Source organism: Chelonoidis abingdonii, chromosome 5 (genome assembly GCF_003597395.2).
Source record: "Chelonoidis abingdonii isolate Lonesome George chromosome 5, CheloAbing_2.0, whole genome shotgun sequence".
NCBI classification, from domain to species: Eukaryota; Metazoa; Chordata; order Testudines; family Testudinidae; genus Chelonoidis; species Chelonoidis abingdonii.
In genome coordinates this window covers 109,320,671-109,337,480 of record NC_133773.1, presented here as the reverse complement: position 1 = coordinate 109,337,480, position 16,810 = coordinate 109,320,671, and the positions used below count along the sequence as shown (strand labels likewise).

The 16,810-nt window shown below is 38.6% G+C and overlaps 1 protein-coding gene across 6 annotated transcripts in view; it reads left to right on the top strand.

The window, feature by feature from the left end:
- Window positions 1-16,810, top strand: part of TBC1D19 (TBC1 domain family member 19) — a 91,921-nt gene that overhangs the window by 40,137 nt on the left and 34,974 nt on the right. For all 6 annotated transcript variants that reach the window (XR_004377320.2, XR_012655983.1, XR_004377318.2 and 3 more), the window contains one exon: window positions 2,403-2,515. Coding sequence is in view for 3 of the 6 variants with exons in the window: in XM_032806614.2 (XP_032662505.1) it covers window positions 2,403-2,515 (113 nt within the window). In the remaining 3 variants the exon portion in view is untranslated. The remainder of the gene's footprint in view (window positions 1-2,402; window positions 2,516-16,810) is intronic.

Genomic DNA, 16,810 nt, shown 5'->3' with positions numbered 1-16,810 from the left:
ATGGTCCGGACAAAGAAGTTAAAGAGGCAGTTCACTTCTGTGATAAATCATAAAAGCATATTCACTCTATCATAGAAGCTTGCACACTTTGGCCTATTAATACAGTATATTACAGTTTAGTCATCTAATCAGAGACCTAATAGTAAAGTTGAGAAGTCCTCACAAAGCCAGTGTAGCAACAAAACCATTCATCAGCATAACTGGTTATTTGCTTCTTGAGGTTATTGATGTTTTTTGAGGATGTGTGATGCTTTCCAAAAGGCATTCAGCCTGATAATCTGACATAAATGCTCTTTAGTTCCCACTACTCCCATTAAAAACATTCCTAGACTGGAGGTCCAACTATGCGCATAACTTCTATAGGAATTACCTTTATAAGATGCAGAATAGCTAACAACTGACTCCAGGCACAGCTAGGAAGCCTGAGTGATAACCTGTTCAAAGTGTGCATGTTAATGTGTTGAAGCTGAAGGCTTTGACATTCACAGCAAAGCCTGAAGTTTGTCTGCCAAAATCAGTGCAACTCATTCAGCTAAAAACTGACAACAATACAGTAATAGCTTCTGTCAAACTAAAGGAAAGCATGAAGAACAAAGAATTGACTGTACATTAGTGGGTTGAACAGAAAGACCCTTGTTTAGCTCTGCTTGCTAATATCAGTTGTCCTCCCAATGAGAGCCCTCTTCTTAGCGGTACCGTCCCATTGGCTGACTGTTGCATTAGGGCAAATCAGGGGAATGTACACTGCCCTTCAGGCCCCTACTTATGCTGGGTGGTAAAGCCATCATGCCTAAATTGCAGCACCATCCCAATCAAATGGCTACAGTGCTAGTCCTTTTATTTACATTAGAACTACATCAGTGGCTCTCAAATTTTTTTTGCTGGTGACCCCTTCCATACAGCAAGCCTCTGAGTGCGACCCCCCCCCCCTTATAAAGTAAAAACACTTTTTTTATATATTTAACACCATTATAAATGCTGGAGGCAAAGCGGGGTTTGGGGTTGAGGTTGACAGCTCGCAACCCCCCATGTAATAACCTTGTGACCCCTTGAGGGGTCCCGACCCCCACTTTGAGAAGCCATGAACTATATTCTTGGGACAGTTTTTAGAGCAGTGTGTTGGGGATTTCAGATGCACAGCATCGGTCTTCCTTAATTAGCTTGTTGACTGATTTGTGTGTGTATTTTTCAAGATAAAATGAGAGAGACTGCATCAAACAAATATTAGCAGCCATATAATAAAGAACTAGCATTCTTGGTGCAAGGAGAAAGAAGTAGGGTTAAAATAAATTGATATCAAACTACCGTATATACTTGATTACAAGCCGGTTCATTTATAAGCTGTCGCTCCCCCTCCCAAGATGCATAAGTAAAAATGGAAAATGTTTATAACCTGTTCATAAGCCGACCCTATAATTCAGGGGTCAGCAAACTTTGGCTCCAGGGCCATAAGGGTAGGTCGCTGGTGGGCCGAGATGGTTTGTTTACCTCGAGCATCCGCAGGCATGGAGGTAAACCTAAGTAACAAAGTGTCCCAGCGCGCCAGCTGCTTACGCTGATGGGCCGGGACAGCAACTGATGGGGAAATTTTTTGAGGGGGAGAAGCTGGGAGTAAGGGGAGTAACTCCTGTGATCACCCCCAACATGATACCATCCCTAGATCGGAACCCCCACACTCTCCCCATTCCATCCCTTCCCACCTTATCTGGGGAGGGCCAGGGGAGGATGTCTCTGGCCTGGCTCGAATTGCTCCAGCCGGCCAGATGCGGCGGCACAGCCTCAGTGTGCTCCGGCGGGCCAGGCGGCGCAGGCACAGCTTGCTCTAGGGGGCGAGGCTGAGCTGTACGGCTGCAGCCTGCCAGCCCCGGAGCTGCAGCTGCTTCAGAGGCTGGAGGGAGAGCAGCATGGCCAGAAGTGGAGAGACTCTGGCCTTGCCTCTTCACTTCTGGCTCTGCTGGGTGTGCTGCCCCTCCTTGCTACCTCTGTTGGGGGGAGGGGCTGTGTCCTGCCTCTCCCTCTCTATACCCGTTCATAAGCTAACCCCCTTCTCTGGTGCTTCCCTTTTTTACTAAAAAAATTTGGCTTATGAACGAGTATATACGGTAAATACAGTGATTGTAAATGTTTGAAATATATTTTGATATTTTATATAATGTCCCTTTGATATCTGTATGCATCACAAGAAGTACACATTTGTGGATGGAGATGGACTTGAAGTTCAGTTGATAGAGTATTTCTGTTTGATGCAGGGACTTGGCCTGGGTTGTGCTTGTCTTTCCTCCATTGCTTTCAGTATTGAAAAAGTGTGTGTAGTTAAAACTTTTAAAAATGACATGACAATTTCTGGAAATGTATGATTTTATGTATGTTATGTAAATTCAAGACATATACATATTTTGCAGTTTTAACAGAACAAGATAGTGCTGCAGCCCAACAGTATGTCCGTCAGGGATGCCCAACAGCACTCCGAGCTGAATTGTGGGCACTCATTCTGAATATTTCTAATCAGCCTGAGGTAAGGGGCAAACCAGTTAAAATCAGATTAAAATACACCTGGCTACTGAAAAAATAGAGGTATGTTTGCTAGTAACGTTTTTCAAATTTTACTGTTGTTTTGTCGCAGAAGTAAACATTTTAAAACTACCATACTGATTTTTCAGATGTTCAGACTTGTAAGGTTAGTTTGCCATTTTATAAGAATTATATTTGTTGACGTGTGTGTGTGTGTTTGTTTAGCATGCCTGCAAAACAAAAGCCTACATGCATGGATACAAGTTTTACCACTTCCACCAAAACTCATTGTGTAACCAATCAGGACGGAATTATTGTACAGTAAATAAATTGGCCTTGATGAGTGTGTGTGTGTGGGTTAAACCACAAAACTATGATATAATTCTCCTTACTCATTTTATAAAATTGTGGTTGGTGGGGAAGAAGAAGCCCGCCAAGCATAGTGGTGAATCAGTCTATTTAGACAAAGTGGGTGGCGTATTATAGAAATTGGAAGTTCTAGTCCATAATCTAGTTTAATCCATGTGGTTGATATTAGAATGTTTATGTTTATAGGCTGTGTCCAATGTGAAGATGTTGAAGTCTTTTCCTCAAAATAGTAGGATGGGGCATGGAATATGTGTTTTCAATCTGCATAAAAGAAATGGGGTGAGAAGTTAGCTGATAAAGAGAGAAGGAATTACAGAATAGTTTTAGGGATCTTGCATCAGTTTTGCAAACTGCAGCTGTGAAGCAAAGCTAAGGTTTTAAATACAGAGCTGAGGTTCAAAAAGAATTTTGAATGTTTGTTTTTAAGTAGTCACAACATAGACAAACACTTCCTAACTGATAATTAGCAAACATTGCAAAATTTAGGCTAGGGCTTTGTGACCTTAACTGTAAATTAATATAGATGTTGTAATTTTATTTATGAATTACCAAAATATCTTTATTAATGCTCTCATTTGAGTAGTAGTGTGGACACTCTAGTCTTGTGGCAATCACTTCGTAAGACACAATATGACACAAATGTATGTATCTGTAATTCTAAATTAATATATACGTTTATGCATATACCTTACATGTATGAATTAAGGAACCAACATGTGTACTGTTGGGCAAAGAGATGAGAGGACATTATTTCCCAAAGCATCCTGTATTTGTCTTATTTAACGTGTAGGCCCTGGTACTAGGAAGTGCTTATGCACATTCTTAGCCTTATGCAGCATGACTAGTCCCATTGAAGTCAGTAGGGCTATTGACTTCAAGTTAAGACCCTGTGTAAGTCTTTGCAGAATTGGAGCTTTATATTGTAAACTCACTGGGACAGGAACTATGCATACCTATGGTGACATTCACAATTGTTAATAATATAATATTGCACTTTTGTATCTTTTGAAGATATGCAGTCATATGGTTGTAATTGAGGGCCATGGGTAACTGACAATTAGAAAGTTACTTCATTTATGACATCTTAGCCATTGTTAATTAAATGTATACCTTTTTATATTTTTCAGGAACTGTAAGTTTTACATTGGCAGCAAATCTTAGGAACATTAATGCTAAGAAAAACAGTCTTGACAAATGGACTTTTTAAAATCCAAATACAGATGTTTGGTCTAGTGATAAAAATACTTAGTTCAGACCTTCATGAAGAAATAGTCTAGGCATTTGTTTACAATGAATAACAGATTAAATTCCCTTTAGATAAAAAAGCCCTGTTAAAGTAATAATGAAAATATTATACAACATATTTGTTATGCTTAATGCTAGATTGGAGTTCTTCTAAATTATTCTGATAGCTGAAGTCTGAGGTTTCTCTCTTTATGACGGTAACCAGATGAGAAATGTAAAATTCATTTTGTTGGCTTCATTGCACATCCGTCTACATTCTCTAGAGCAATTCATATTTTAAAGGTATGTTTGTCTTAATATGCAAAGTAAAATAACCAAATTAAAGAGCAAATCTTCGATTTTGATAAATGAAGGGTAAGGCATTTATTTTTTTTTAAAAAGAAACAATAAGATATTCCATATTTTTATATTCAGGTATGACATGACAAACTTTTTGAAAACTGACTCCTTAGAAAAAAAGTTCCAACCCAGTAGACAAAGTTTAGGGGAAAGGAAACAATAGGCAATAGGTATACAAGATAATTTGATTCGCTGTGCAATTGAAGTTGCTCTTCAAGAGGTACTTAAAAGTAGAGGGGGTTGGAGCCTCATGGATGAGCTAATGGAAGTAATACCATGCTAAGTAGGGTAAGTAGGAAGGCATAAAGTTATGCAGAGCTTTAAAGGTGTAGACAAGAATCTTAAATTTGATGCAGTATGGATGGTGAACCAGTGGAGGTATTCAGAGGTGGGACTGAAATGATCAAATCAATGAACAAAACAAAATACTTTAGTCTTAATCTTACTACTTGTGGTGCTAAATAGTGTGCATTCCAGATCATGATTTTTCTAGTGTAGTAAACTGAAAACTACTGCTTTATGATCAAATAGCTTTCTGGAGGTTTATTTTTTTTGTTGTTGTGTATATAGTAAGCATTTTTGTATCATAGTGTGATGGCTGCCATCTTGACTAGTGTACCAAGGATTGAACCAGGGACCTGGACAGCTGAAAGCATGAATGTATACAGTTTGAGATTTAAGAACCAGGCTCTCAAACAGAGTTGTAACAGACCCATATCTGCAGTTGGTCAGACAAGGTGACATGGAACACATGCTGACTATTGTGTTACAACAACACAATGTTATGATGTGCATATCCATAAACTGAAATACTAATCATATGTCATCTTTAATAAACACAGACTTAATAGTATAATGACTTATGGTAATCCGATACTCTTTACAGTAATAACATCTCAGGGTATAAAGTGTTTTTGTGGCTGCTCATTGGCGCATATTGTGCAAAGGTGAAATAAGATGTTTAGTAAAACTATGCAGTTTTCAAGTAAATAGATCACAAATAATATTTGCATATTTTGTATATGCTTTAATGGTTTATCCAGCACTACTTTCTCATTTCTGCTTGTTCGTTACTGAATTATATGGTTGCAATAATTTTTCCTCTCTAATGCATATCATTGGGAGTTTACACTTTTCTAGACTTGCAGATTTACAACTGACCGTATAAGCATATAAATCTAATATAGGTCAGTAAATTTCCTTTGAAAGGCAGAGTTGGGTGGTGTGTGTGGGAGCATCAAGATAAGGTAGTTTGAGAGATTGTGTTCAGTAAAGCTCATATAAAAAACCAATCTACAGTGTCATACACAAAGATAGAAGCAGTGTGCTTATGTGATGGCACCGAATAATAAACTGTCGGCTCTATGCTGCAGAATTATTTAGGAATATACAAGTATAATGTCTGGCAATGAATTGCTTATTAGTCATTTATGTTGAGTTTACAGGAAATTACACACACACACACACACAACTGTTAAAAGAATGTTATTAAGGTGGCAAAGCTTCTGACCCTGCTGATGACCCAGGTGGGTGTCAGTAAGATGTTACATAATAAAATTTCTGGGTTTTTTGTTTTTTTTGCTTTATACAAACTTAAAAAACTGTACTCACAGAAACTCTATGTTAAATAGAACATTATTCAGGTTGCAAAGTCAAGTTTTCCAAAGATGGGAAATGCCAGAAATAATGTTGCTTGTGCAAGCTTAATTTGACTCCCTTATGTGTATGCATTATGATACTGTCTTTAATTTAATTCAGAAAAGAACTAGATAAATTCATTGAGGATAAGTACATCAATGGCTATTAGCCAGTATGGGCAGGGATGGTGTCCCTAGCTTCGGTTTGCCAGAAGCTGGGAATGGGTGACAAGGGATGGATTACTTGATGATTGCTTGTTCATTCCCTCTGGGGCACCTGGCATTGGTCACTGTTGGAAGATAGGATACCTGGCTAGATGGACCTTTAGTCTGACCTTTAGGGTATGGCCGTTCTTATGTTCTTAATTTACGTGAGTAAATACTGCTTTTTCCATAGGACCCCTACCTGTTCTGTGCACAGAATGGATGATGCTTACTTAATGAGCAGCTGTTCAATATTTTGTTTTCTCCTTGTTGTCCAGTGCATGGCCCCATGCACTATTTACTGCACATTAGTCAACCCCTGGTATGAAGAAACAATTACTGATGTTCTCATGGGCTTTGTCTGTGGTGCTCATCGCTATAGTATGAGTGCTTCACAAATGTTAATGAATTTATTTTCACAACACCCCTCTTTATGCCCATTTTGCAAATTGGGAACTGAGACACAGAAAGATTAAGGATCCACTCAATTTGAAACACCAAGAACTTGATTTTACAGAGACTCAAGCGTTATGCAGACCATTCTATATTCAAAGCACAGCTCCCGTTGACTTCAGTTGCAGTTGAAAGTGCTCAGCACTTTCGCATGTCAAACCCCAGGATCTCAGACTGGGCATCTAGAAAATGAAGAATACAAAATTTAATGACAATCAGTGAAAAGTTTGGTTTAAGTGATGTGACCGTGGTTGCTGCAGTCACCACACTGAGATTGCTCAATCAGGGAAAACTGGAAAGAATTGGGCAAACGATGCCCAGAACTGGTGGTTTATTCTAAATATTAGATTTACCAAGCCAGCAATGTAGGAGCTTCTACAATACTTTATTCACTGGTTACCCAGAAGACAAAAATGTAGCTCCTCTAAAGCAATCCAGCCCAGGGCTCCCACCTTGACAGCCAAATCAAGTATGATGAGGATTACTTGAATTCTTATTCACCATATATAAAGTTCTTCCAATTCCAAGAGGTCAGACACATTACCTATCTAGTCAATGAATACTTCAGATCTTAGCCAAATACACACTTACAGCTAATTCTTAGTTTAGTAATAAGATGAAAAAGAAAAAAAAGTACTGTGGTTAAAGATCGTTATACATACATATATGAATAAAATTCTTAGGTCAGTTTTATAGCAGAGATGATGAGCTGCTGATCTGTAAAAAGTTCTTCCGGAATCCATTTAATAGATTATAGCCCCATAGGCAATCCATGTGCAGAGTCTGTTTAAATTCTTCTAGGAGAAATGCAGGGTAGTCCAGAATGGAGCTGGAGACCTCAGTCTTGCAATTTAAACTTCCCTGACAAAGTTCAAGAAGATCTGAGATAAACAGGATCAGGTCCTAAAGTTCTTTTATAGATCTCTGGCAGGCTGTGATAACCTCTTGACAGCAGATAACACAATAGGCATTCCTTGGATGAAGAATAGATAATACATGTTGCTTTGAAGTAAATCTCCTATTTCCTATGTATACACAGGTAAGTAGTTGCATTGATTAGCATAAGGCAATTAACCATTCAAAGGTTCACAGTCCAGATACTAAAAACTTCAAAGAGAACTAAAGACAATGATATTACACCACGTTTCATCTAATTGCTAATATTCCCTTTTGATCTCTGAATCAATAGGCTATAGTAACAGACAGGAACAGAAGTTTATAATCTAGAAGCTAATGAAATCACATTGTGAAGCTTCTAACTTATAGGTAGACACACACACACACACAAATACAATTAGTATTTACTTCTAATTCTCTGACAATACAGACTTACATTTCCAAGGATTTAGTCTACCTACCTGGCTTTGATAACTATCTACAAGAAATGGCCCTGTTTACCATTTCAGTATTTCCCTGATATGTTTTTAAAAGTTGATCTTTGGTCACCTTAGCTTGCTGGTTGATTAACCCTTCCAGGCTGAGTATCACAAGTGACTTGACTAGCATCACATAGATGGCAGAGAACGGGATAGAATCCACTTCTCTAAGGCAGCGTGCAACTATCTTAACCATGAGACCCTCCTTTGTTTTCATGCAATATTCTGCCTCGTTCACTATATACCTTCGAACTTTGCAACAAATGAAGCAGACTGTATCATAATGAATAGGCCCAAGGAGCCAAATTTAGGATGCACGAGGAGCCTCAATTCTGCATATCCTAATTTTTGACTGCTTGACTTTGCAACCTTAATCTTCTTTTAATGTATTATTGTATGTATAATTTCCTAGGTTTTTAAGAAAGTAAAACTGAAAAAGCAAAACTTTGGACATGTGGCATCATATTGACACCCACATGCATCATCAGCGAGATTGAAACTGTTAGATCCACCACATGGACCTCTGCCACTTTATCTAACAGAGTAACTGATAGCAGTAGTGTGTTGTCATGCTCTGTGGACCATTGCAAGAGAGGACTGGGATGCTTGGCACCAATGGTTTTTACAGATATTTGCTGATAGCAGAGGGAGGAATGGTGAGACTCAAAAATCTTGAGTCCATTCTAGTCTCAGGAAAGGAGTGGGCTCTAATGAGGAATATACTGTAGGCTTTTGTGCCCATCCCCTCCATTAATAATAATCAATGCATAGCTCTTATATATTAATCATCAGTAGAGCCAAAATAACTTCTGCCCAGTTCCCTCCTACTTGTTCTTGTCCCATTCCTGTTTCTTCTTCACCCCAGCTCCTTGTTTTTCTCATTCTCTTCACCTAGTGAGTCTGTCTCCACCCTTCAGACATCTCATTCTAGCTCTAGCTTCCTTACCCAGCAAGTCCTAGTCTCACCTCAAGCTCCCCCACTTGCAGTCCTAGTTTCCTTGTCCAACTATTCCCAGCTTCTTTTCTCTAGTGTCCTTGCCCAACCAGTGCCAGTATCCACCTTCTTTGCTCCTCACCTGATCTGACTCTTTCCCTTATCATGAACTGCAGTCGCCCATAACCTCACTGTCCCCAGTAGCTCCTAATCCGAATCCTTCTGCCCAGGACCCTTGTCCAGTCTCTGTGTGTCTCCCAACCTCGTCCCCCTCGACTCTGTGTCCCTGTCTCCTTGTCTAGTGAGACCCTGTTCTTTCCTCCCCAGCTCTCAGTGCTACTCTCCTTGCCCAGCCAGTCCCAGTCTCTGGCCCTTTTCCCAGATTCCTTCACAATTTTCTGTTTCCCTTTTCTTCCCCCACCAGTCTGTTTCCATACATCCCAGGTTCTTTGTCCCAATCTATTCTCTCTGCCCCCTTCCCATAGGTCAGACTCTTAACTTTTCTGCATTAGAATCAGATAGCTTCCTCCTCAATGTAGCCTAAGCCTGGCGGGGGGAGGGAAGGTCATTGAGAGCACATGAACAGGTTCCCTGCTTTCAGCTCAGGTGTCAGGCCTGGCCTGGCCTGGCCTGTAGCAGCCCAGAGCTGCAATTGCAGGGACAGTTCTGCTAAGCCTCAGTGCAAACAGACTCTTCATGAAACTTATTGGCCAAAATCTAAGAAACCGTCAACTGAGCATGTCTGGACTGTGTATGTGTGTGTGTTTGTTGTTTTTTTCAGATGCCTATGAGTTGGCCAGATTTGGTGCACTTTGCTGATACAAATGCCACCACCATTCCAAATTTCAGGTTCCTGCTCCAAAGCATGGAAGAAGTAGAACTTTTCAAATAAAAGTTGCCAACAAGTTTTGACATGGGGAAAACAACATATTTTACTCTAACCTCATTCTTGGAAATTGTGGAATCAAGTTGGGTGAAATTTTCAAAAGAATTCAGTCTGAGGAAGCAACCTGGCATGGAGAACTTCAGCCTGAACAGTTAATATCTGGCAAAGTTGTAAACAGCTGAAAACAGGGTCTTGTAATGAGAAATATAGGCCAACCCTAATAATAGGCTCTGCTTCCAGCCCTTTCTGTAATAAATATATTTCACTTCCCATTTCATGAAGTCTGAATCATCTTATTTGAAATATATCTGACATTGAAATTGTAAGCAGAATGTTTTGTACATCTTGAAGAATTCTATCAGGAAGTTCATACATACGCACCTGCTGGCTGTACTGCAAGTCTTTTAGTAGCGTAGAAAATGAAAATGCTCATTGTGTTCTTTGACATAAATACGTGTCCAGAAGAAAATGTAACTATTAGATTTGTTGTTTGCACAGTTCAAGTAGCACTTTACTTCTGTAAGAACAGTACTTCTGTTTCCTTTGGATCTTCATAGTTCAGGAATAGCAAGTTGCTAATTATCCCATAAGAAGAATCATTCCAAAGTGGAGTGATAAGCCACAGAACGGTTCTTGAATTTTTTCCTGTACTATTTTAATCCAGGAAGTAGTAGCAATCCATTTCAGGGGGGCAAGTAGTTACATCTTGGAATATTCAGTTTGAAAAGTCTTTAAAATTATGTAACGAAAGGGAAGTTGAAAGAAATAACTTGAATATACAACAGTAGATTTTTAAAATGACTAAAATCTTTACTCTTTATTTTGCTCCCACTTATTTTACATTATTTCCAATTAATAAGTTCTCTGTTTTTCTACTGAGTCTATGCATACAAACAGCAATTCATAAAGATTACATCTTCAAATTTATTCCTGTAGTCAAGTTGCATAGATTCTTAGAACCTTTGAGCAATATTTAAGTCCTTTGTAAGTCTGGCAATGCTTTTAAAAGTGTATGTAGAAGATGTGGGGCCTGATTCTGCTTCCCTTTATGTCAGTGGGAGTTTTTCCATTGACTTCAATGAGAAAACACGACTTTAATTTTGAAAAAGAGTGTGGGAACTCTGTTTCAAACAGATTCTATAGTAGAGACCTTACAGCGGTACAGATGTACTGATGCAGTTGCACCATTGTAAGATCTCCTGTGTAACCACTCTGTGCTGATGGGAGGACGTCTCCTGCTGACCTAGTGCTGTCAACACCGATGCTTCTGTCGATGTAACATACATTGTTCAGAGGGCTGTTGTTTTCAACCCCCTGAGCGACATAAATTATACTGACAAAAGTACTAGGGCAGATATAGACTAAGTCTACGGTACAAAGTTTTGCCAGCATAGTTATGTTGGTTAGGGGTGTGAAAAACCATACCCCAACCAACATAGCTAACTGGGCAAAATCCCCTGTGTAGACGCAGTGTATAATGGCAGAAGTATTTTTGCCAGTGTAATTAAACCACCTTTCTGAATGACACAAGCTATACTGGCCAAAGAGCTCAGGAAGCTGGTTTAACTAGAACATCAACAGAACTTTTTTTTTTTTTATATTCTGTGATTCCTCTATGAGGTTTTGCCAGTATTGCTATACCGGGATAGCTGTACTGGAAATGCCATTGTAGTGTTGACTAGCTCTAAGGATATGTCTATGCTGCAATTAAACACCAGCAGTTGGTCTCTATGAGGTGAGAGGATCCTAGAGCCTGGACTACAGCCCGAGCCCAAACATCTACACTACAATTAAACAGCCCCGTAGCCCGAGTCCTGCGAGCCTGAGTCAGCTGACATGGGCCAGCCACAGGTGTTCAACTGCAGTATAGACATACCCTACATGGAAAACAGTGAGATCAGTAAGTGAAGAGAAGGAACTATTTGAGATCTTGCCAGGCACTTAAAATATTGGGGAACAAGGAATCTAACAAGTATTGCAGGTGAAAAGTACATGACCTAGTGCACTGCGAGAAGTCAAGGGAATAAATTGGTAAAGAACTGGCCTGCAACACCACAGCCTACAGCAGAAATGTTCTCCTGTGCTGAGAGGCATAGTGAAATTTCAGCTCCAATCACATTACAGCTAGTAACAGATAAGCACACAAGTGATACCAAAAGAACTCTGACTTTATTTTGCACCTCACCCTTGCAGAATAGAGAATTCATGATCAATGAGAAATCAGAAATACCATTCCTAGAGTGCATAGAATCTTCTTGCACAGGAGGAAAAATATAAAATATATAGTTAATTGCAAAAACTCATAGCTGAAATACTTCAATGAGTCAGTTTTTGCATCTATATCTGACTTTAATTGAATTGTCTTGATCCCTCCACTTGGTAAGGCAACTCCCATCTTTTCATGTACTGTTTATCTATCTATCTATCTATCTATCTATCCATCCCTACTGTATTTTCCACTCCGTGCATCTGTTGAAGTGGGTTTTAGCCCATGAAAGCTTATGCCCAAAAACATTTGTTAGTCTCTAAGGTACCACAAGGACTCCTCGTTGTTTTTGCTGATACAGACTAACATGGCTACCACTCTGAAACCTTAAAAATTAAGTAATCATTAGTATTTGTGACATTCTTGTGATTGTAGCATTAGGTCCAAAATGTGTAATTGTTTAGGATGAAAATTAAGTTATTTAATGTTTGTAAAGTTCTTGCAGATCCTTTAATGGAAAGTACTACAGAAAAGCTATTTATGGAAAAATTGGGTAAAGTAAGAGTTTTTTACTTGATTTTGCTTCACACTGAGCAGTCTGGAAACATGCTTTGGTTCTCAATTTAGAGCTAATTTTTTAAATGTAATTGTTTTAAAAACCCATAATGTTGATTTTTTTTAAATTTAATCTTCAGTGTTTTAATAGTGAGCATGCCTGGTTCTGGACCAGGTAATGTCTAATACAATTTTTCATTAGAGTATCTGTTTCTTTTCTCAAAGGATGTTTAAAATTCTCCTCCTTTTTTTGTATACTATGTCTAAATCCTGGTTAAAATTAATTATATTCTGAAAAGGAGGATACTTTCTAAAATGATCAAAAAAAGCTGTGTTTTTTTTAAACTAGCATTACTGATTTTCTTTGCATTTAAACCAATAAAAACAGAAACATTACAAAATTGTATTAAAGATATTTGTTATGCTTAAGATTAAGGAATAGCTCATTAGTTTAAGTGAAACTTCCATTTAGATTATTTTATTTTTACAGCCTTCTATAGCATAGACTGTTTAGCTACCATGAAGGTTTCTTAGTGTCTATTCTAAACTGTAATTTATTCAAAACTGCAGTTTGCTGTGCTTAATTAATACAAGCTGCCCTTCAAGTCCAGAGATAGGAAGCTAATAAATATTTTAATTAAAAGTAAATCATTAACATTCTGATAATGATGCAATATAATGCCATAAACAAAGTTTAAAACTCAAAATGGTCCTAAAAAACTCAAGATGTCTTCTAAATTAGGGTGTAAATTGTGAATCAGTTTTTTTCTTTCTTGCATAAAGAATATATATCCTTTTTAGTAAAGGGGCTTAATGTAAGATTGTTTAGACTATGAAGTTAAATAGAAAATTTATTTTTAAATTATTACTTTTTTAGCTATAGTTTTTATAATATTTTAATAAAAATAATTGTAACAAAACTCCCCAACAGATGTGGGGAAAAAAATGCTAGTTGGATAAAACAAGAAAATATAGAGTCAAGAACTAGATAAGTGATGTCTAACCTGTGAGCTGGAGCCACTTGTGACCCTAAAGTGTGATTGTGTTCAGAAGAAAAATTTGTTTTTGATTATGAGTTGCAAATGTGCTCTGCCTGCATTGTAGCAAAGGATAACGTTTCCCAGAAGTCTATATTCAAATATAATTCCACCTCCCAGTGTCTGAATAGTTTTTGCCTATCTTTGCCTAATTGGATATTACATGGTCTCTGTATATTTTACAACCAGACTATTTATATGTTCTAAATTATCTAGTTCTTGTTCAGTAAATAATCTGTGGCCATATGTTTCTCTTTTATTGCTTTTGATTGGATTTCATTTTGTTTAAATGTCTGGGAATCCTTTGTGGATTAATATATGTAGTACATTATCTTCTTAAAATTATAAAATGGAAAAAGCTGACAGAATTCCTCGAAGCACTAAACAAAGGGACCATAATATTTATATTTTATAAATTATTAAATTTCATGTACAATTTTGAAAAATAGAACATGTTACGAGAATCATATTGTTCATCCTGTTTTTTCTTTATTTGTATGTTACACAGAAATAGCTACAATGACCACCTACAGAATGTTGCTAGCTGTCATGACATTTGAATGCCAAGTCGTTAATTTTATTCTTACAACTATGGCATCTGTTTTCTTGACATGTTCCACATAAGCTCCATTTTTGGCTCTAAAATTGCCTCTAAAAGTTTCGCTTGGCTTGAGTCTGCTTTCACCTAGATTTCATTTTAAACTTGTTTGTGAAGAGTTTACTTAATACTATGTTTCTGCATAATTTTTTCTGAAGAGCTAAGTGATATGCTTAGTTATGGAAAAAGTGATTGTTGCCTTTCAGTATGCTGTATCAGAAATGTTTTGCTGGTTCTTTGACCTCATATATCCCCTAGGACTGCTCTCTTGCAGCTTATTCTTTATTGTGAAAGAAAAGCGTCACAGCTTCTCTCTCCCTACTCTGCACAAAGCAGAAGAACATTGTAGCCCACTGCTACACAACATTTCTTTCAAATAATTAGGCCCTTAATAATATCTACTTCCTTAGTTTCCTAAATGCTTGATTATGATTTTATTACATAGATTTGTAGAACAGCGATCACGGTAGTTGCTGGACATACCTTGCATGGCTAAATTTGAGTCATTCCCTGTAAAGGATCAAAATACCATGTTTTCTTGCTGCCTTATATTTTAGCTAGAGAATTCTATGGCCAATTAGCAAAGTCCTATGAAAAAGCCATGGTTAACAGATCAATGCATCTTGCAACTCTTTCACTGTAAGAATATTTCTGGTGTAGCAGATTTCAAAGATGTGGGGTTCATACTAGGATTGCCTCACCTTAAGCTTTCATGAGCTGCATTCTTCAGACAGCGTGTGCCATTGTTGAAGTTTTCCTTTTCACCTGCCTGACAAAAATACTCCAAAGTTTCATAATAGAGATGCAATGCCATAAAATAATCTGGAGTGTAAACCGTTTGTGACAGGGACTTGTCTTTTACTGTTTTCTGAGAAGCACGTTTGTGAGTACTATGCAATAAAATAATGAATAATAATGTGTTCCTGCTTAATATGGTAAAACCACACTCATTCACACTGATCAAGAAACCACATGTGAAGTGTGCATGATTCTGAGCCTGTGTGTATATGAGATGTTGATGGTCCTCATTGGCCAGTCAAGGAACACAGTCCATCTGCATTGATCCTGCCTGATATAGTTATGGTGATTGTGATAGGAGTGGAGCTGCTCTGTAATAATTTATTAATACTGTACATGAGGTGGTTATTGGGATGTTTAATATATACATATTTTGGTTTAGTTTAATAGGGGCCCTGTAGTAAAAACAGGCAGGAAGTGGAACAGAAGCTCAAAGTAAGCCACCCCTTGTTTATGACTTAAGGGCTATTAAGAGACAACGCCCAAAAAATGTTAACTTTGAAGATTTCACGTCCTGTCTTCAGCCATCTTACAGAATTAGTTTTGACAAACAGGACCAAAGTCTGGGAACTCACATGAACAAAGCTTCTCTGGCTGTATTAAAAGGGACTCTCTCTCAGATGGCTGATCAAATGGTTATTCAGGGGAACAAGACTGATGCACACACGCTTACTAGGAAAGTCTAAAGAAGTTAGGCCTGCCTAGCTTATCACTGGGATGATAGGACTTTAGGTAAGATAGATGTGCTTGTAGGCTGTTGTTTCAAAATCCTTTTTACTCTTGTGCTTTGCTCTACTGTTAGCATGAGCAATATATACAGCACTGGTCACAAACTCCCAAAAGGAAGAACCACAGGTGCCAAACCCAGATGGACCTGCTGGGTATGCACTGTTGATACATGGGCTGCTGTAGCCTACAGCCCAGTCTAAGGGTACGTCTACACTACGGGATTATTCCAATTTAACATAAACCGGTTTTATAAAACAGATTGTATAAAGTAGAGTGCACATGGCCACGCTAACCACATTAATTCGGCGATGTGCGTCCATGGTCTGAGGCTAGCATCGATTTCTGGAGTGTTGCACTGTGGGTAGCTATCCCATAGTTCCCGCAGTCTCCCCCGCCCCTTGGAATTCTGGGTTGAGAGCCCCGTGCCTGATGGGGCAAAAATCATTGTTGCGGCCTCACCCCTCCCTCCGTGAAAGCAGCAGACAACCATTTCACGCCTTTTTTCCTGGGTGAACTGTGCAAATGCCATAGCACAGCAAGCATGGACCCTGATCAGATCAGTACAGCAATCGTGGACATTGTAAACACCTCACACATTCTCATGCAGTCTATGCTGAACCGGGACCTGCAAAGCCAGCAGAGTGGCGACGAGAGTGATGAGGACATGGACAGAGAATTCTCTCAAATCGTGGGCCCCTGCGCTTTGGAGATCCTGCTGGTAATGGGGCAAATTCTAGCCACTGAACGCCGATTTTAGGCCCAGGAAACAAGCACAGACTGATGGGACCACATAGTTTTGCAGGTGTGGGACGATTCGCAGTGGCTGCGAAACTTTTGCATGCGTAAGGGCACTTTCATGGAACTTTGTGACTTGCTTTCCCCTGCCCTGAAATGCCAGAATACCAAGATGAGAGCAGCCCTCACAGTGGAGAA